Source organism: Acinonyx jubatus, chromosome A1, assembly GCF_027475565.1.
Source record: "Acinonyx jubatus isolate Ajub_Pintada_27869175 chromosome A1, VMU_Ajub_asm_v1.0, whole genome shotgun sequence".
Classification (NCBI taxonomy): domain Eukaryota; kingdom Metazoa; phylum Chordata; class Mammalia; order Carnivora; family Felidae; genus Acinonyx; species Acinonyx jubatus.
This window is the reverse complement of record NC_069380.1, coordinates 165,309,864-165,332,468: the sequence shown is the minus strand read 5'-3', so window position 1 is coordinate 165,332,468 and position 22,605 is coordinate 165,309,864. Positions and strand designations below refer to the sequence as shown.

General features: G+C 39.6%; 1 protein-coding gene across 2 annotated transcripts in view; it reads left to right on the top strand.

Annotated features, from left to right (window-relative positions):
• Window positions 1–22,605, top strand: part of EFNA5 (ephrin A5) — a 270,345-nt gene that overhangs the window by 212,968 nt on the left and 34,772 nt on the right. For both annotated transcript variants that reach the window (XM_027036651.2, XM_027036647.2), the window contains exon 2: window positions 12,023–12,315. In XM_027036651.2, coding sequence (XP_026892452.1) covers window positions 12,023–12,315 — 293 coding nt within the window. The remainder of the gene's footprint in view (window positions 1–12,022; window positions 12,316–22,605) is intronic.

Below are 22,605 nucleotides of genomic sequence, written 5' to 3'. Positions count from 1 at the left end.
TTCCTGGTTTGCCTACATCTTTGCTTCCCACAGATAGGGTTGAAAAGTATGCTGTGTGTTTGTGGAATGGGGGGAAAAAGTGTCTTTTAGAATACAAAATGGGCTAAGACTTTGAGTATCTGGCATACACTGAGTAGGTACCTATATATTGAATTAAAACATCAGTAATCAATAAATGAAACTGTCCTGTTTTGTAAATAAAGTGATCAGTGAGCTATAATGCCATTTCTAGATCCAGGTTCGATGCTGAGTCTCAGGCTCATTTAACAGCCCCTCTGTGTTTCATACGAGGTTTGCTGTTTTCCTGACTAGCTCATCCACACTGAGTTTGTAACTTAACAGCAACTTGCATTCTCGCTCTCTCTTTTGGACTTGAACAGTGTGAAGGGCAATAAAATGTTAATGTGCATGTCAAAGAAACTTTGGGATCTAGGACTGCACTACCCAACACTGAAGAAAGCCAGTTGTGACCCTGTCCTCTCAAGGCTCATGATGCTGAGTTGTCACCCAGCATGAAGTGCCCGTTATCACCCTCTTAGTTCATCATCTTTGTGTCTTGGCATTAACCATCCCTCTGAAACCTCACAGTCCCTGCAAGCGGCTGATTCAGAGCTTGTAGCAGGACCAAACATTCTGAAAGTTCAAGAGGAGGGTCATGTGCATTGGCTTTGAACTGTAGTTCTCTTCCAAGGTAGACATTTTAAAAGGGAGCTTATTAAAATGAAAGGGGAAGGGGAAAGGCAACAACTCTATTCTCTGCCACGGAGATAGATAAGCATTTAAGTAGGTAGAGAGATTATGGCACTTGAGAATCCCCTAAAGTGCTTAGATTTATTTCTCAGAAATAAATGGTGAATTGTTTATTTCTTTCTCCCCTTTATGTTTCCTTGGGATAGAGCAATTAGTTTCTTATTTTTTATGATTGCATTATTCTTGCATATATCTTTCTGTGGTCCAGGCTATAAAAGTAAATAGAGGATCCAGCTGTATGAATGAATATCCTTTTAATGAGTGTGGGAGGAAATAATAATACTAAGTAGTGCAAAACCATTTTTATGTGATGAACCGAAGTACCTTTGTTCCTAGGCTCCCCAGTCTTAAGCCACAGGCCACCAGTAAATGTGTGCATAAAATGACAGTTTTATGTATTCTGGTGTTAACAAAGGTACCTCGTGGTTGGTGTTGTCCCCAGAATGCACTTAACAGGATTTTTGAAAGGCGGTGGCATATTCTGTTTTAATTTCCAGGGTCGAGGAAGGGTAAAATAGAGTCTGTGACTTTTCTGTAACACCCTTCATTCTATCTTTGGGTGAAAGCCTTGCTGAAACAGTGAGATAACACAGTTGCTGGGTGATAATACAGTCGTTTTCATGGTGCCGTGAGTTAATTTCAGAGGTGAAACTATCCTTGCTTAGGAAAATGAGGTGCCTTCTCCCCTCAGACCGGCCATTTGCTTGGAACAGCAAATAGATATTGAGTGTCTCCTTTGTGCAGGGTACCGTGGGGCTGCCGGCATTGGCTCCCTTCCCCTCCTCCTCTCCCCGACGCCCTTCCTTCCCAGCCATTGTTACCTTGTTCTTCATCAGTGTTTTGGGTTTTTTTGTTGTAATTCAGTACCATCCCACCCCAAACCCTTCCGTTAATTAAACTTTAAACTACCTGTATAAGTTTGCTCAGGCTGCCGTGACAGAATACCAGAAACTTGTTGACTTGAAAAACAGAAATTTATTCTCGTGGTTCTGGAGGCTGGAATCCCAGGTCGAGGCCCTGCAGGCCAGTTTCTGGTAAGAGCACTGTTCATAGCTTGCAGAGGCAGGGGTCAGGGGGCACTCATTTTAGAAGGACGCTAATCCTGTTGGGTCAAGGCCCCACCCTTATGGCCTCATTTAACCTCGATTGCCTCCATAAAGGCCCTATCTCCAAACACAGGCTCACGTTGGAGGTTGCAACTTCAACATATGAATCAGGGTAGGGCACCCAATGGAGGGAAAAAAATTCTAAAATTGAGGAGCATACCATGGCTTGAACTTTGTACCAGTTACTGAACTTTTAACCTGACACCCTAGACCTCCTCCACCTAGCAGTGGCACATGTGAACTCATTCCGATGATCGCAGGGGAGAGCTGGGAAGTCCCAGGATAAAGCCAAATGAAGAATCTCAGGTCCCATTTGCCTTCCCACCTGCCAACAGGGACCTGGAGTATTTAGTAGAGGGATGAAACAACAGATTACTAACTCCCAGAAAAGCCCAAGATAATGGATTGGTCCTAGTCTTCCCTGACAAGGATTTGAGTCACTATTTGGCAGCTTTGAGGTGACTCTGGTCAGTTCCTGAGAAAGCTGTTTTCCTTTCCTGACCCTGGCTTGAGTGGCAGAGACCAGACGTTCTGGTAGGAGGGGCACCGTCTGTACCCCCCATGACTCCTGCTAACTGGAGCAAACCCTGGGCACATCCCAGCCCCGTCTAGGCCTGACCTGAGCAGAAGGGAGCCTCAGAAGCAACAGACCCTCTGGACTGCTAGCTCGTGGTTGCTGGGACACAGCTCAGAGCAGAACAGTGGTTGGCGGAGGCTGAAAGGGAGCCTTGGATGTTGCTGCCAATGTGATAGGCGGTTGCAGGATTTTGTGAAGCAGTCTGATGAACCCTCTCAAATAGAGGCACCTAATGCTGCTCAGCTGTGTAATTGGGATGGAAATGGGCCAATGAGAGGCGACAGTTTGTGCTTAACCTTTTGGGAGTCTTGTTCCAGGAGACTGTGTGTGGGGGGAAAAAAGAAGCATTACAAATAATAAGCTTCTCCGCCTGATTTGTAATGAATTAGTAATAAATGGCCTAGCGCTCTACGAAAGTCTGACGATTACAGAGCAGCTAAGTGCACGGGACCACATCTTATTTTGATCAGCTGTAGCATAGCAAAGACATGTAATTATCATAATCTAACAATTAGCCTGGCATCACTTTCCAGTGTTTAATTACCCCGATAAATGGTAATTGAATAGAGGACTTAATGACAAGAGAGAAACTTTCATTCTGCCTTAGGTGCTTAAGTTGTCTACTCGGCTGGGCATAATTTTCTAGCATTGCTTGAACCGCGGTCCTGATTATAATTTTCCTTTTTGCAGCCGGCCATTATTTTGTTTTCTGATCTTGACCCTTGCGTATAATATTACGTAGCTCTTCTCAGAATTTAGTACTGGGACCCAGGACACAGAAGGAGAGTACGGGGCACTTTACCCAGTTCTGTTCTTAAGCATTGCCTGAAATATCCTTCAGATACAGTTTCCTTCTTTGGACATGTGTCAAGTCACTGCCATGTGCAAACACTGTGCTATGTTCTGGGGGTACAGAGATGATGAAACACCAGCACTATCTCCAAGGAGCTCTCTCTCTCTAAAAAAAGGTCTGTATAAAAATACAGTAATGATCATTATTTCTGTTACAGCGATTTGCTCTCAGCATGGACCCAGTTGCCTTCTAAATCTATGTATTGAGCTTGAGTGACTGCACGACCTTTCATGACCATGCCCACCACCTCACCTCTAATGGCTCACCTCCAGATCTCTATTCTCTTACCTTAGGTTCTTCTCTGGTTCCAGATTGGTATCCACTTGCTCACAGGGTTATCACAAACCAAATGAAAGTAACTGCTTCTCCCATGCCAATTTGCATAGGACCAGCAACAATGTTTGCTTTGCATCCTAAAGCTTTATATGAAACACTATTATTATTAGTGTTTTGCCCTAGTATTACCAAATATATGCCTCCTCTTGCAGTGTGCAGATCAAGCATAGAAGAAGGTGTTATTTCCTTTCTTTCTTACTGGCTTGTTTTTTGTTTGTCTAACAATAAGTTTATAAGAGAGATTAATTCCTTGCCACAGAGGTCTTGGGTCCCCCACCCAGAATTTTTGAAAAGTCAGGGCCAGATTTCAGACTTTGATGGTAAAATGTCCCGTAAGTTATGATCAAGACAGAAGACAAATATTTTTTTCACTGTTCGCATATCGGGACTTAAGAACCACTAAACCGTTATTTGAATTGGTTAACAGAAATGACATTTATTATAGCTCTTTGGTTATTGTTAATTAGTATTAATTACTCTTAAAACTGGGAGTAGCCTGAAATTCCACTGGGTAACTCCATCCCCATAAGATACAAAGGGGCTACCTGTATGTAAGCAGTTTGGCAGGTGGCTTATTTGTTTGATTGACTCCTGCATCCCCTGAACAGAATCAGTTTGTTTAATCCTGTTCTCCTAGGACAGCATCTGGATAACCTGTTCACTGATTTCCTGCATCTGCTTTTGGACCCGTGTTTATGTGGCAGGTGCTCTGTTCTGTGCGCCTGACATGATGTAAAACTCTGGATAACTTAGGGCATGAAGGGCAGCTTTGTCAGGAAGCCCCAGACCAGCAGGAGTCGAGAAAGAGCCTGTTTTGCTTTGTGGAAGTGACCTCTGTTAGGACATAATCTGTGATTCTTTATTTTATTTTACTACCTTTTGGAAAGCCATTTTAGTGATCTGCAGTGTGTTGGGTGTGTGGGACTCTGCCTGGTTAATTCTTTGGCTGACTTAGCCTGTTGATGTTGACACATTCTTACTCCATGCGTGAGGCCACTCTGGGGGCTTAGAAGCAATTAGACTGTCACCCAAAGCTCCCAGTCCCTTCCTGAAGGCAAGTCTTGTTTAGGCTCTGCCAATTTAATGCTTTGTTTCCTTTGGAGCTCCTCAGTCAAGCTAATAAAACAAACTCCAAATGAGTTAAAACACTGGAAGAGAGAAGATTTTGTGGGCCTTGTACTTGAAACAGGTGTTACTCTTGGGAGATACCAATTGTAAAAAGTCATTCAGACTGATGTGACTTGTAGCAGAAAAGCAACAAACAAAAGCTAGTTGAGGTTTTGTGAAATTTTTAAACCGCTTGCTGTTAAAGCACATGTACACCCACGTACACACGTGGAAAGAAAAAAGGTGACAGATTACTGTACTAAAGCACTAATGAATTCCAAATATCTGGCCACGCAAATTACATCTTATTCCCATCACCAGCAGTTACTGAATTCAAGGCAGAGCTCTTATGCTGCAGAATTTATAATCACCAAAACATGCATGCATAAGAACTTTATTGGAATTGATATTAATGGATAGATAGAACACCAGCGCCGAGTTCTAACTATTTTGTCAGGTATCTTGTGCTCCGTTGGATACAAGTGTATGTGTTATGGCATACAGTGCTTTAACTGCAAAAATAAGTAAGAAACGTTTCTGAAATTCATCCTCGAATATTTTTTAGCCTGTAAATCTCCACTTCTCTGGGAATTTTAGTTGGAATTGGTATGTTCTAGAGCCTGGAAGAGTGGATTCGACTGCCTGAAATGTGTTTTGGTCATCAAACCTCATTCATACTTACTTCATTGAGCCTTAGCAGCTGGCCTGGTAGTGGTGAAACTGTGCAGGACTCCGTCTCAGAGCCAAAAATGAAGGTCAGTTACCAATGTATGTGGATGACAGACATGTTTCAGCCCGTGAGAGAAAGAAGACATTAAAAACCAGCAAAACAAATCTTGCTTCAGCCCCCAGGTGCTATTATTCATCTACCCTAAGTTTGATTTGCTGTTTGTATTTCATGCTCTAACCTCTGCAGGAAAACAAAACAAAACAAAAAGAGCATCTTCAGACTCAGGATATGAAAGCCATAAGGCTTGCATTCTGTGCTGAGAGAATAACAGAAGGAGACAAGGAGAGACATGTTTGCGACAGAGACTGCCATCCTGCCTATCTCCTCGCGAAACATGTTTATAAACCAAACCCCATGTCTGTCGAGGGCCCTTTAGGACTTCCAGGACAAATGAGAAATTCTTCTGGTTAAGAAGAGACATCTTACTCTGAAATTAGCCTTTAAATCAATAAGAGTAGAGTCAAAAGACCGTGCTGCCAAGATATATTCACTCTAGATTTAGTTCAAAATTTGGGAGGAACCCTAAGCTGATAAATTTCCTTAATCTTTGACCATAAATCATATCCTTCTTTTACATTTCAATTTCAGAATGTAATACATTAAGTTGCCTTGTAATTAAAGAAGTGACATTGTAGTTCTGTTCAAATAGGAACATTAAGACAATCACCCCTTTGACAGATTAAAATGCATTTAAAATGTAATAATCAACTATCCAGTTCATGAGAAATAACATTTTCATTACTGAATCCTTTAAAACACTACATGAAAGGGGGATAAAAGTGTCTCACAGCTTCCTAACCTCTAATAACTACTCTGTCTCCCTTCAGAAATGCTGTTTCTATATTTATGGAGTGAAGAAACTTCACTCAGGAGCTGCTTGATAAAATACCTCAGTACATATTTCCCTGGAAGCAGGCTCTCTGCTGTGCCAGCAACATATGCTAAAGGCCAATTTAGAATGTTTTAAATATGCACCATACCCTTCCTTTTCCAGTTACTAAAATGAAATGCATCTTGGCTTTAGCAGATGAGGAAGGAGGGAGAGGAGGCACACCGCAGGGGAAAGGGGCTAAAGAGGAGCTCAAAGAAGGATGGTTACCGTGCTGCTCCTTTGCAGCCCGAAACCCGGGGCGCTGCCCACGTGCCCTTCGTGGTTAGCCCTCCCAGCTGTCAGTATCCACAGTACATGAGCATATGGGGCAGAGGAGGACGTAAGGTCAATGGCATGAGGAACCATCCACTGAGAAAGAAAGCTAGGGCACATCTACTTACCAGAGTGGAGAGGAACCAAGGACCGCGTCACAGTAAGTGGAGGCCTTCCATTTGAAGTTGGTAAAGGACCAGAGTATTCAAGTACTAGATGGTGCTTCTTTCAGTCTGCAGATGAATTCTTTGGTTAGAACAAGGGAAGTCTTCATGGTTCTTGCTGACTCTGGTCAGGAAGCAATGTTTGGTCCCTGTCTGGGGACAAAGCTGGGGCACTGTTGATAACTTAAATGAAAAGGCAAATTGTTGACTGTTCCTTATCTGTGTCTTTATTTCGTTTGAGTCCAAGTCATGAATCACTCTCTGTAGACGAGTTAAATAAGGAGAGGGATATTAACAATAGTGTTAAAGGTATAATCAAAACTACGGTTAGCTGTGGCATGTCATCAGGTAAACACTGAAGATAAACACTGAAGACAAACTAAGACACACATGTCTGCAAATAGACCTTCTAGTTGAAATCCCAACTTCAGTTGTTACTTTTGCTATCAGTAGCTGTGAAATGTGCTTTTTATATCCAACCTTTCAGGCAGCTTCTGGGACATCAAGACCTACCATAAAATGCATAATTCATGTTTAGTAATTGAGTTGATAAAAAAAGAACTAGTTGCCATACTGAATTTTCCTTCTTTTAATTAACTAGGATGACCCTTTCATTATATATATATATATATATGTGTGTATATATATATATATATGACATTGATTCTTAACCAGCCTACTGTCCAATTTTGGCAAATGTATATAATGTATTCTTGCTACAACAGGGTATATATATATTGTATGTTAAGTGGAACACTGGCCCTGTAGCAGTGCAACTCAGTGGAGAACAAGGACTGTCTTTCTATGCATACAAGATGTTTCCTGGCATTTGAGACTTTTGTATTATGAGAACACAGGGCAGTAATCATATTACTCAAACGCAATCACTTTTCTAAGTGTGGTACCGGTGCATGCTTTTACATTGTAAGCCACTGTGATAATTTAGTAGAGATTGTATTGTAATTATTGCTGGCTTGTTGGTGTGGAGCCAGAAATTCTTACGCTTCATAATATGCAATGATTTCAGAGAGGAAGAGCACCACAGATAGAGTGGATGGAATTAAAGAAAAGGAATAAAGGGGAGACCTTTACAAGAAAATTTCCAAGAAATTTACCAGTGCGTTTAAAGTGGCGGCCATGCCGCCCATGACATTTGTAAATATTGTCATGTGGAATCATTCTTCCTAGGTTTGAATTTGCTCTTTTAATAGGAACTAAAGTTCATGAAAGCTGTTTCCTGATGGGGGGAAAAAAGATGCCTTTATGTCAGCAGCTACTGAGCTTAATAGCACTTTCTTCTGTGAAAGAACAGACTGGTATACACGGGTCAGGAGCTAACCCTGCGATCTGAGATGTATTCTGGATGCTGACACACCCTTCAGTTTAGGAGTTTGGGACCAATGGAGTGGGGAGGGAGCAGGGCCAGCACACCTTGCAGCAGACTTCCTTAGAAAATCAATGTAAACATAAGGGAACCCAATGGCACCAAAACCCTTAAAAGGGCTCCTTCAGGTCAGGGGAATTACAACAACTGGTAAAACTTGGGAACCATTGCATTTAGCAGGAAAGAGAATTTACTTCACGGCCAGATAAGATATGGGTTGAAATCCTAACTCTGCTGCTTATTTCCTGTGGGGGGGAAAAATGAACTAAGAGGATAACAACCTGAGTGTCGTTTCCTCATTGTTCAAATAAAACTAATTATAACTACCTAATAAGGATTTCATATGACAACACATGTAAAGCCATAACAGCATATCCTGGATGCAGCAAGTGTTTGTTGCATCAGTGAATGAAGGAGAGAACTGAAACCCCATCAAGAATTAGAACTGCCTTTCTGGGTGAATAAAGGGTTGACCTAAGAACTTGACTTGAGCAATTTACTCTCTCTGGAAGTAGAATAATAAAGAACTTCAGTTCTGAGTGAGGTCTCAATGCTTGGGCTTGACTTCTGCCTCCACGTTTTACTAGTTGGGTGACATTGAGCACATTGCTTAACTTCTCAGTCTCAGTATCCTCATTTTAAGCGGGAGTACCAATAGTATAGTGTTCTTTAGGATTTATGATGGAGATTAAATCGAGATAATGAATATAACATAATAAACAATTATATTAGCCATACATATGTGCCTTTTCACAGTAAGGCCCAAAAAGAATGGTCCAGTACTACTTTGTAGCCAAAGAGCATGATTTGGGGTAATATCTATCCCTATATAACCCTAAACTTATCTTTGGATCGTACTTGGGTATATTATAGAAATGCCTTTTATGAGTTTTTGTTTATTGATGTTTTTATATTTATATTGTCCATTTGGGGGGAAATTACATTATTAAACTAATTTATACAAATTGAAGATGTGAAACAGAAGCATAAGTTGATTCTATGGTGACTCATCATCTTTGTCATGTGGATAGAGGGGTAGAACTACTAACCGCTGGAGTGATCACATACTCAAAATAGGCTCCACAGTGATTCATTGAACACCCCACACAGAGTATAATGTCATCAGAAAGGGAAAAGGTCAACCCAGTATAAAATGTGTCTTCAATCTCATGGATTGTTTTATTGAAACTTAAGCAGCATTAACAGGGAGAAAAGTTGGAAAAGGGAAAGTAAACTCAGGGCATCAAAAAAATCAGACAATTTGTAGAATAAAGCAATAAACAAATGAGTCTGGACAGTGGCAGTTTTAATTTTTTTTTCCCTACACTTTTAAGCAGTGTCAGGTGCTAGTAGAAGCTCAAATGAGTGACACTTAGGGAAAGGAAAAACTTCCCCCTTGAATGTCTTTAAAATCTATAATAATAATATAATAATATAAAGTGCATCTGGGCATTGCCTCCTGCTGCATTTCTTGCCTGGCTCTCAGCCAGAACTGTCAGGCTACTTTGAGTGCTGATGATTCATATCCCAGCACCCTTTTATCTGAACGTTGCAGTGTCTTTTCTCTGTACTTTGGCAGTGATGTTACCTTGATGTTCAGAAATCTTTTAAAAGCAACACAGGCTTTCCTTGCATCTTGACAAATCATCGTCTGCCAGTAATGAAGAAAGAGTAAACCTAGTTCCGTGATCATTGTAAATATAAAGAAATAAATACTTCCAAGTGGGTTTTTTTTAAATGTTTATGCATTTTGAGACCCTCTAACAGAAAAAGTGATCTGATCATCTTTCCTTATTCTCCTCATATAAATCAGCATGCTGCTTTTCAAAAGCATTGATCAAATGGAAGTTTCTGTGGATCATTTGATATGTGAGGACAGAATGTAGGATTTTTATATTATTTTTAAAAAGGGACACGGGGATTATCGTTGGTGTTGTCGTATACATTTACTGATGTTGCTTAAGAGTTAGTATTGTGTTAGTTATCGATTTTAATATGCTTTAATATATCCTGATAATAGTGCTGCACATTCACATGGTGCTTTTTAGATGTTTCATCATCGGAGACTTGAAGCAGTTGTGTGAGGTTAGCAAGGCAGATTCTCATTATTGTTCCAGTTCACATATGAGGAAACTGAGGGTCAGACGGTTTATGACTCCCCCACCCTACCAGCAGCAATCCAGTCCTTAAATTGAGGTTACTCACTAAAATGAGTAGTGTCCACTTTGATCACGTTGCATTTTAGAAAGGAATCTCAGCTTCTTCAATGAATGTGTAGTATCCAGAGTGAAGGTGGTAGTATATCTCCTGGGCTGAATGCTGGTCAAAACAGCCTGTCGGAGGTGTCTGTTGTGTTTGGGGGCTACATTTTAAGGGGACACTGGGAAACTAGAGAGCATAAGGAGAGTTGAGAATCTAGAATGTGAGGAGCCTGGGAACAGAAATAACCAAACAAGTCAGGATTTTCACGTAGTGAGAAAGGAAGATACAGAGACCTAGTTGACACGTCCAAATGTTTTATGGAGTGCCTGGTAGAAGAGGAATTAGATTTGTTCTTGGCGATGTCAGGCAGTGGGAGTAGGATCACTGGATAGAAATTACACAGAAGCAAATTGATGCTCCATATACGAGGACACTGGCTAAAATGTAGGCGTGTCCAAAAATGGAGTAGACCAGCTCACTGACGTGTTTACAATGAGACCATCTGACTTGAAGACTACATGGCTTGATGGGTGCTTGTCTTTCAGCTTGTCTTTCAGCAGTAACATAGTTTTATGATGAATCTTCTAAGGCCTCAGAGAATTTCCTCACTAGCTAAAAACAGAGGGGTTTTGTAGACTTTTCTGTGCTGACTTTAGAAAGCAGTATACGTAACAATTCCTGTTTCACACATCATTAGTTCCTGAGAAATCTCTTCATCCAATCGGGAAAGACATATTAGTTAACACAAATACTCAAAATTTTTGTAAGGTAAGAGTTGAAACAGACAGTGCAGTGTGTAAGGTGAGGTGCGTGTGTGCGTGTGTGTGTGTTATTTTAACTCTTTCAGGATGGAAGTGGTCCTGGGTTTGCTGTGTTCATCTGTGTCGTCAGTCCAGCCCTAGGACACAACCTATAAAGTTAAAAGAAATGGAGGGGAAGGGGAGGAAGATGATTTGATTTAGCTGGTTTTCATTTTCTTAATATAGAAAGGGATGGGGCATCAAAAGAGATCAGCTGAAATGAGTTTGTGATGTAAGCAGATTCACTAATGGAAACAGCTGATTAGGACCTGAAGTCACCATTCCTGGTCGAGCTCAATCACTCACTGCTTTGACATTATGCCTTAGATTTTTATTTTCCTCTAATGGGGAAGTGTCCTAGGACTTTTCTTTCCAACCTTTAAATTTTATGGTCCCCTCATTCTCTCAGTTTGATAACTCTAGTTCTCTACATTTGCATAGAAAATTGAGAATGGTCGCAATTATAGCAAAACCAATTCAGTCATTCATTTGTTCTTTAAATGACTTATTCATTCATTCAAAAACACTCATCAAATGAAACACTATTTTGAAATATCAAAACTTTGCTTCAGTATATGTGATTTTAAGAATGAAAGGAAAACAGCAAGTCAGTATCTTAACTACTTAAGATGAATGTGAAGAGTTCCATTTTCAGTGTGTTTTGAAACAAACGTAATAGAATTCCTCTGTAAAATTGTTGTTGCTTGTATTTGGAATAGAAACATATCCTGAATCATAATGGGCTGCAATAAAAACTTATTATAATAAATCTCTTAGCACCAGCATGATTAAAGTTATTCCACCACTGATTCCAAGCAGAAAGTCTTTTCCTTATGAATAATCTCATCTTTGTCTTCTTCTTCCAACAGATTCCAGAGGGGTGACTACCACATCGACGTCTGTATCAATGACTACCTGGATGTTTTCTGCCCTCACTATGAAGACTCGGTCCCAGAAGATAAGACTGAGCGTTATGTCCTCTACATGGTGAACTTTGATGGCTACAGTGCCTGCGACCATACTTCCAAGGGGTTCAAGAGATGGGAATGTAACCGGCCTCACTCTCCAAATGGACCACTGAAGTTCTCTGAAAAATTCCAGCTCTTCACACCCTTTTCTCTAGGATTTGAATTCAGGCCAGGCCGGGAATATTTCTACATCTGTGAGTATATCAAGATTTATTGTGTTGTAGGGCAGCTACAAGAACCCAGACTAATTTTTTACCCATGTTTCAGAGAATTGCAGAGAGTTGGACTCTGCACTAAAGATGTCTCCTTGTAAATGCATACATCAGGATCCCTAGATACATTAGCTGGGAATTGAGAGCACAGATTAGATTAAAGACACAGCTCCTCTCCCCCTATGAAATTGCGTGTCAGCCTGTTCAGTGAACCACTGCTGACTTGTATTTCTTTTAAATGAAAATTGCTAGGACTTCTCCAAAGCTGAGGAAAATAAAAAGAGATTCCTGAAAAAAAAATTAAAGGAAATAATTAAATTTACATAGCTTGGAGTCATTGGATTTCTTATTCAGGTGTCAGCAATATCCTTTCAATCATCCACACTTGCAGTGGAGAAAGCCAAAACTCCTGCAAATGTCAGCATGCTGGCGATAAATACTATCTTTGCACCAAGGAGAAAAGACAATTATTAAGAGCAGCTGTGTCTTTAAACAGGAAAAAGCGTGAAGAGTATCGAGAAAGTTCCAAAGGAACTGGTATAAGTGAGTTTCCCACCTGTGCCTCTGTCCTGAGAGAGCTCTAAAAGTTTCTCAAGCTGACCTCTGTAGTTTTCATCTTGCTGTGGTCTTGGTTCTTGTCCACAATGGACACCATCACTTCTTCAGGCATCGTACTAGTCATATATGCTAAGTAAAGGCTTCTCATACTTTGCATAAGTCATCTGGGCATCATGGTATAAGGCAGATCTGATTGAGGTGGTCTGCCACGGGGACTGAGATTCCATATTTATAAAGCTCCAATGTGACGTGATGCTACTGGTCTGTGAACCACACTCTGAGTTAGTATGCTTACAAGTAATAATTTAGTCAGCATGCTGTATGTATGGATTTGACTAGTGTCACATATTGAAACTATCTGGCCTTTTCCAAGTATTTTCAGTATCAGCTGAAGGAGTTAAACGTTTCTTGTTCAAAAGTACATTTATTGAACAACTTATCATGGCTCAGAAATGTTGGGGGATGCAAGATCAAAAGACACTCCTGTCCTGAAGGAGTGACCATCTGCTGGGGAGTAGATGTAAACAGGCAGTTGCTGTATGAAGGTAAATGCAGGCAGCAGTGGGTACATGGGTACATGTAACTCACGTGCTTGAAAGAATCCAGAAGTGTGGCTGCACATACCGTGTAGAGATCTAGGCAATACTACCCAGGATGTTTGGCGTTGACTTTTCACCACTCTTTGCCAGACAAACAAGACAAAAACATTACTGTTTTTTCAACTCGTTTCTTCAACCTGAATGTCCCCACAGACCCTTCACCCACATGGTTTTTTCAGTCTGCAAAGATTTCTAGTTCCTCTTCTCCAGAAAACAGAATTTTATAATGAGCTGGATTTCACCACCATACACGGGCACTCCCACTTATATTGAGATTGAATTTAAAAAGGAAATTGAACAGTACCAGTTTTATTATTTCAGTACATATTTTGGTCATTAGTCATGAGAAAACACGTAAAAGGCTTGATACTATCTCACATTCGATCCATAAAATAAGAAAAGGAATATTGGAGTCCCACGGATGGAGGAAACACTGGCAGCCAGTGAATTCATACATTCTCAGGCAGCAGGCTCTTGCCTTTTCCTGATTTTTTACTTTGTGAAAGAATCTCATTCAGCAAATGGAAAAAAGGAAAGAGGAAGACTTAACTGGCAGGATGGCAATCATTAATGGCCTACTTCTAAAATACCCTACTGATGGAAGAGGAACTTACTGCCATTTCCAAAATTTACACATTGATTTCTCAGATTAAAACACAACAACAAAAACCAAAACTAAATTGAGAGCACTGAGATAAGAAACATACCAGCTAACTAGTTGATTGCATGATTATTAGAAATTATAGAATCCATTGAGGTTCATAAGCAAGATGTTATTATTCAAATATACCCATAGTGCTTATGACTGGTTTTTCCTCATTTGTGGTTAAATTCAATATTTCACTAAAAATCATTATGTGTCTTCTATAACATTCATTTAACGGAGTCATTTAACTGTCAAGGGCTCCTGTCAAAGTAATTGTTCCAAAATGCTTCAAAATATCAAGAGCTTTTTGCTGTTCAGCTGAGTTTAACCTGAATTACTTTTTTTAATGAAAGGTAAAATAGCACAAAATTAGCAGCAAAGAGATGTTCATTTATAAGAAGCACACTGGCCTTGTAGTCAGTTAAATTGAATTTTCAACCATGTTTTAGAACCACAAGAGCATGCTTCCCTGTCTTTTAGTGTTTCCTTTCTTCACTGCCAAGAGCAGGAGCGGCGGAGCTAACACGGATGTCATACAGACGTTTAATCTACTGTGGTCATAATTAAACTAAAGGATTCTTAGGGGACAATTGGCCCTCAGTTGAATTTCCCTCTCTCCTAATATGCATGGAATGAACAAGATGATTGGGAAATGGCTCTTTTCACACTTATTACCTTACAAGAAACTCTGTTGCCCATCTCGGGAACAAGCCTGACTACCCACTGGTCAGTTTTCTAGAATGTTCTTCCCTGGATCGGGGTTACATTTCAGATCCTCCAGGGCTTAAAATCTTTAACAAGTTTTCCAAAGGGAAAAAGAAAGCTGTAGCCTTTTGGCAGTCCTGCTTTAGGGTGCTAGAGGGAGGGTTGAGTGTAGTGGTGAGAACCAAAATTCAGATATACTTGGCCTTGGGGGGAAGAAAAGAGCATGTATTTCATACTAGGATATCTACTCATCACTTACTCAGAGAAGACACATTCAGAACATTCCTATCAAGTTCTACTTTATCCTCAGTAACATTTCTTTCTTTCTTTCTTAATGTCTGTGAGTTATACAAAATCAAGAAAATAGAGTAGTTGGAAGTATATGAAATTTCCTGCTTACTCTAGAAATAAAATGTCCTTCACTGTCCTAAATCCTTTATTTGTCCCAAGACTGACTCTATGCTATGTCCTCCTTTCCTTGGGAATAGGCAGTATTATGAAGTTATTACAGTGGCTAATTATGCGAAGGCAGACTGAGCCCATTCTGGAATATGACAAATACTGTTTTTAATCTACAGAAGTTATTTTGGTAAGAGATTGGCATACTAAAGTAATTACAGAAAGTCAGTGGTCTTTCTATCCATGATAGATTTGCAGAACTGCCAGTCAATAGATTATGGCGATAGTCATTTATATAGACTTCCTAAGGCAAAGAGTTATTTTAGAAACTTCAGAAGTATTCATTTTAAAAATGATTCTCATAAATATTAACCTAATGAGAACAAGTTTGAAAAAAGTTTTGCTGCTGTTATTTTTAAATCAGAAGAAGCAAAGGGAAATAAGTTAAATAAGGCACTTTAAGTTATTTTTGTAAGTCAGTAAGACACTAATTTTGAAAGTTCTCTTTTGTACAGTAAGGAAAACTGAGTCCTGGGCCATTCTCTTGGCCTAACTAACTGTATGATCTTGGGTAAATCATTCAATCTCTCTGAATTTCTAATTCCACGGCTGCAAAATAATGTAGTTGGAATAGATTATTTTTAACATTCCTTGGAGCTCTAATATCCTAATCTTACTATATTTTATCTAAGGATCTGTACATCACTGTAAGAAATAACCCCTATAAAATGTCTCATCCCAATGCCTTACTTAGTAGGTGTTCAATAAATGCCAGTTAAAGGAGTATCTGTAGGGGAAATCCAGGGTGGAGACACGTATTAGCATTATTGAACTTGTTCACCCCTGCCAACCTATCCAGGTCACCATCAGCTGTGGTTTCAACTAGTGCAGCAGGCTCCTGCTTTCCCCACTCATGTTGCTTCTCTGTCAGAGCCCTCCAGAGTGACTTTCTACCTCAGCAAGACAAAAATCCTGAGTCTCCAGCCTGACCAACAAGGTCCTCCATGGCAGGCACCCTTCTCGTCCCCACCCTCGCCTCTTGGACTTCTTGTGCTCTCACTGCTCCTGATGGTCTCCACTCCAGCCCCCACCACCACCACCACACCCACCCCCTCCCTCCTTCCTGTCTAATGCCCTCCCCCAGGCTCCATAGGAGGGCCTTGGCACTTTATCTTCTCTCTGCCTGGGGTTCTTATTGCCCCAGCATCCACATCCCTTACTCTCACTTTCTTTAGGTCTGCACTAAAAAACAAAAACAAAAACAAAAAAAAAACTCCTTTATCAGAGAGGCATTCTGATCTCCCTATATAAAGATAACATCTCCATAATTCTCTACATTCTTAACCTGCTTTATTTTCCCTCAAGCACTCCTCACGCCTGACATTATGTACTTATGGTTGTTTGTTCATGGCTATGCCTGCTCTGTGCCCTGCATTACATTGTTTGGCACATAGTAGATGTTCAGTAAGTAAAGGTCACCACTGTTTACAGAGCACTTACTCTATTCCAAGCACTGTTCTAAACCCCTGCAGTTCTCAGAAAAGCACGATGAGATACTGTTCTTCTTTCCCATTTTATAGCCAAAAAAACAGAGGCACAGAGAAGTTAGGTAACTTGAGAAAGGTTCACACAAATAAGAAGTGACTGATCTGAGAGGAAATTCAGTGAATAAACAACTAAAAGGAAGTAGGGATGAAGTCCTAGGTCTCATATGCTTAAAAAGCAAAAACATACTTTACTTTGTATTTTTTTAAAGGTTAAAATCAGTGAGCCTTACTGTTGAGAGAATTTTACTTTATAAACTCTGCTGGAAATCCCAACTCAGATAGTAGCAAGATAGATTTTTTAAACACATGTATGCATTTTCTGCTCTCCAAAGAATACTCATCCATCTCCAAATAATATTTCAGCTGTATCTTCCCAGATGGGTGACACTTTTAATACGATAACTTTCTGACCCAGCATTTGGGTCAAATAAATTCTTATTAAATCCAGTGAATATTCAGCCTCTAGACTGAATCATGCATGATTGCACACTTAATTTAGAAATGAGTGAGTTTCTTTTTTTTTTTTTTTTAATTTTATTTATTTGGAGAGAGAGTGAGCAGGGAGGGACAGAGAGAGGCGGAGAGAGAGAATCCCCAGCAGGCTCCACACCATCAGGGTGGAGTCTGACTAAGGGCTTGATCTCAGGAACCATGAGATCATGACCTGAGCCAAAACCGAGAGTTGGACACTTAACCAACTGAGCCACCGAGGCACCCCAGGAATGCATGAATTTTAATGCAAGACCTACAGTAAAGAAGACAAATGTTATTTTCTGAAAATGATACTAAAAAGGGAAAGAAATCTTCTAGCATTTGTCACATCTAAGGTACAGTTGATTGTCTTTAAAAGAAGATACTCCGAGTAAAAGATGATTTATAGTCACAGCACCCAGACAGAATCCAGGAGTTTCTGAGAGGTTATTTGGGAACACACTCTTCCTAAACTCACTGGCAAGTAAACTTGTACATGCGTATTGTTTTTGTCGTAAGCCTTCATACTGATAGGGTTATAGAAGTGCAGAGCTTACAAAGGCCATTTCTTTGAAGTTAGACTCCTGAAAACATCAATGAAAAGAACAATCAGGGAGCTGAAGACTCTCGCTCCAGTCTTTTTGGTGTACACATTTTTCAAAATTAAAAAGAAAATCATGGGGACAGTCTATGTTACTATGGGCATCATTCTTAAACCCACAGTTTATAACTCCTTGAATGCAGGTGGTAAACTGTTAATTCTTTGCTTTATGTGCTTTAGTTAAAAGTTTACAGCCTCAAGCTATGAGGCAGTTTTAATGTGCACTACACAATTTTTAAAACTGACAATATAAGTAACCTAAATTCTGATATCTTAAAGGAGTGATCAAGATCAGCTTCAGAAATCATTTGATTGTACAGTACAGTTATTGACAGTCCTTTTAAAAGATAAAAGAATATTCAGTAAATCCAGAGAATATTAACATAAAGAAAGTCCTTCACTTGCCAAGTGGATATGTTCCAAAAGCTTATTTGCAGGTCAGGTATTTGGAACGTAGAGTAATAGTGTCTCTAGAAGTGTTGCTAAAATCAGGCAAACTCTCCATAATGTGGAGAATCTGCTTAACCATAGTATTGATTTAAAACTGTGTATTTTTGGTAAGAAATAGAAAATAGCACCTAGAATGGTGTTCAATAAATATTTGTTGAATGAATAAATGCCATATTAGTAAACCAAGGACAAAAAAAAACAATTTTTTTTCCTTACATGCTAGTGTATGAGAAAAACAGATAAATTGGAAGCTGTAGGTTTTACTGAACCCACTGTCGCAATTCCCTGGTTTGTTTCTTTTTCCTTTCCTTTCTTTCTTTCTTTCTTTCTTTCTTTCTTTCTTTCTTTCTTTCGAGAGGGAGACAGACAGAATGAAAGTGGGGGAGGGGCAAAGAGAGAGGGAGACACAGAATCTGAAGCAGGCCCCAGGCTCTGAGCTGTCGGCACAGAGCCCGGCATGGCTCTCGAACCCATGAATTGCAAGATCGTGACCTGAGCCAAAGTTGGAAGCTTAACAGACTGAGCCACCCAGGCTCTCCACAACTTTTTTTTCAAAGTTTATTCATTTTCAGAGAGACAGAGCATGAGCCGAGGAGAGACAGAGAGAGAGAGGGAGAGAGAATCCCGAGCAGGCTCTGAGCCGACAGTGTGCATTGCAGGGCTTGAACTCCCCACACCATGAGGTCATAACCTGAGACAAAATCAAGTCTGACGCTTAACCAACTGAGCCCCCAGGCACCCTTCCCTGGCTTCTTAATAATGTTTTTTGATCATATGATGAGGATACCTCAAAGGGGAGAGTAGAACATGGTTTTAAAAGAAAAAGGCACAGACTCTGGTAAATGCAGCCTTGCCCTTGAATCTTCCTATACTCCTAGTAGCCATGTGTCTGTGGGTAACTAAGCCTCACTTTCTTCATCTGTAAGACGGGTATATAATAATAGTTTATCATCACAGTCTTTCTTATTTCCAAGGCTAAAATAAATATTCTTAAAGGATCAGTTGACCACCAAAAAAATGATTTCCACAATCCACGTCCAAAAATTTGTATGCCCTTTGAAAAGTTACTGCACCTTGAACAGCCCTCATTGATACTTAAGTAAAAATTTTCACAAGTGCCTAGGAAAGATTCACATTTTAAGTCTGTGCCCTATATTCTGAAGGAACATTATGCTAGGATTACATATGCCTAAGGAAGTCTTCATTCCCCTTTGGATATCCAGTCTTTCAGCAGCTTACCTTAGTAATGGACATTAAGAATTATTTTGGTCCTGTCAGTTCACAACAATCTGCCTTTTTTCTGAGTTGTTCTTACTGAAATACAAGAGTGTCAAAATGGCACATTTATCAAAGCAGGAGGTAATCTTTTTCATCTTTCTTAGTCTTTACTCTTGCAGGGGAGGTGACCTGTAAGTACCATGTTCTTTCTTGAAATGAACAACTCAATATTTGCTTCAATGTGTGTGTGTGTGTGTGTGCACATTTTGCTTTTATTATTAAAAACTGGTTTTTATTACTAGAGCCTTATTTTAGCATTAAATACCATAGCATATACTTCAGCTGAGATTCAAGGGGTTTATAACTGGAATTTTCAGGACTGTGGTCGAATACTAGTTCACCTCTTATAATTTTTTTAATATGTAAACCCAAAACTTAGTAGTGAGAAAGGCATATTTATATTAATACAGAAAGGAGTTGAAGGGCAGTGTTAGGAAATTGACACATTTTAATATTTGCTAAAGTGGAAAAGCATGAATGTGGCACAAACATCAAATGGTCATTGTTCGTATACAGAGTATATCCTAGTCACTAAAATCGATTTTATTCTGTTTTGTTTTGTTTTTTTAAGTTTTGGTTTTTTTGAACATCCAGTGAGTGGAATAGTTACTCTCCACTTGGACACTGGAAGTTCATCTAGAACACATCAGATTTGTGTCTGAAAACAGTTGTTGTATTTCTTTTGTGTACTTCAGTGGTCTTTAGTGAACCTGCAAGAACGCACCTTTTTATTTAAAGGATGAGTTCAGAGAATTGTGTCTGTTTCAAGTTGTCCCTAGCCATCTTTTTGAAAAGCATGAATGGATTTCAAGGGCTCTTAAATGAAGGTTAAATAAAGAACATAAAAGAGGATATTGAGAGACTTCAGGATATTTTTCTATGTTAATTGTGCGTTTCTCTCACGAAAACGGTTGTTTATTGCCAGGTGCCCTGTTAACCTTCTGAACAAGAATGCTTGGCATCAGCTCAGGCCTGGTTGGACCGTGGATGCTTGACCCATGTTTCACATAGTCTGAGTAGAACCAAAGGTGGAGGGGGCAATTAATAGGAGCATAGGATGTTTTAAAACAATTTATTATTTTTAAAAAGTTGGCAGTATTATTTGGTCAGGTGGGGAGGATTTTTAAAAGAAACGCATGTCCTGGTAAATGACTTGTCTAAAAGATGAAGCACTGTTAGAATCAGAGAAATGAATGCCAGGTCTGTGGAAAAGGAAGCTGGAACTAACATCCCTGCTTAATAGGTTTTGACTTTGGGAGTCGCCTTAAAGTTCGCAAAGGGAGCTTAAAAGCTGTTGAATAATTGGGGCTTGATGGGAATTCATGGTATAAGCAGTAAGACACTGAAGACTCGTAAGTACTCTTTGCATTGTTTGAAGTTTTCAAAGGCTGTGACACTCAGATAAGTTCAAAAACAATAATTTTTATTTGTGCTCCTTTCAAGAATTTAAAATGCTATTACGAGACTGAGGGAACATGGAGAGTCTGACCTCCTAAGGGGGAGGAAGGAACTATGCCACCTTTTGCTTCTTTTTACCACACTGAGACTAAATGCCGAAATGGAACAAATGAAAGGATTTGGGGTTTTTTGTTGTTGTTTTTTGTTTGTTTGTTTTTAATCCCTAAATGTCAAAAAGTGGCTACATCTCCCAGAGAAATAATGTACCTGATTAATTGTGTAATTTCTCAGGATAGCAGTAATTCTCAGCCTTACAAACATGTAATGTACTAATTTGGTCGCAGAGTTAACTGAAAACAGTTTAATGAGCTGCTGTGTTGTGTGTATGTGCAGCGTTACATAGAGCAGATGCCAGGAGAAATGGAAATAACACGCCAGTGACGCTTGGAATAACAGTGTTTATACTTCATTGACTCTGGGTTGTCAGCATGCTATTCTCTGTGTTTCCCTTAGTAACTTATTAAGGCGACTGAACTCCAGTGTGATGATGTCTAAGTGTCATTTGTTGTAAATTACACAAGCACGCACACACCAAACGCGCTTAGTCAATCTTCGGGGAAAAAAATATATAATACTTTCTCATACGGATGACCAAAATGTTACCAGCAGACATGCACACAGAGCGAAAGGTGAATCTCGGACCAAGGTGGATGCTGGAAGAGCCAGATTTTGGCCTTTCGTCAGAAGAAATACTGTTTCTACAGATTTTCCCACTCATCTGTTCTTGCTCTATTTTAACAGAATGGTCATGTAACTCTTGGTTTGAAAGTTGTCATACAGCCTCACAGCAGGCTTATATTATCTACAGAGTTCTTTATGAGGAAATATAAATCACCACAAATGAGACTTTTCACAGCCAGAGATATGTAGAAATTTGTGTCAGTGCTTTGCTGGCTTGCTAAAAAATATCTCTAGGCTCCAAAGTGCTCTCAGAGCTCATCCCCCCTGCTCCCTACCCTTTTGGGAAGCAATTCTCAAAACTTGAGATTTATGGTTCAGAGAGCTGATAGTGGCTATAAAGTTTTCTATTTTCTCTTTTCTTTAATATTAATGCAGGGAACGAGGCATTATCATTCATTATTTTAGTTCATGAGTATCCTGCGGGCTTAAAATACAGTTTCTTGGGGATATGGCTTACCTCTGTTTAACAGGGGAAATGTGTGGACTTCGGCAACAGGCTTCCTTTACCATCGAATATTTTTAGGCAGTTGGTAGAAAATTCATATTAGGAACAGAACTTCAGTATATATGCCACATCCAGGTTTGGTTTTAAAATTTAAAGCTTTACAAAATATTAATTCATTCTGAGCCCCAGAAGTGAAATATCGCAAATTGGAGAATAGCCAGCCAGTGTATTATTGTTAGAAATTGAAATACTATCTTCTCATTGTACTATTTTCAGAGATGTACAGTATTTCCAGCTAGTTTGATCTACAGTAAGGTTAGCTAAGTTTTAGTTTATAGTTAGCAGTCCCTTTTCTACCCCAGATCTTTAAAACCAAATCATGTCTCTGAGTCATTAATAGAGAATCTACACTGTTTTTAATTTAAACTTGCCCA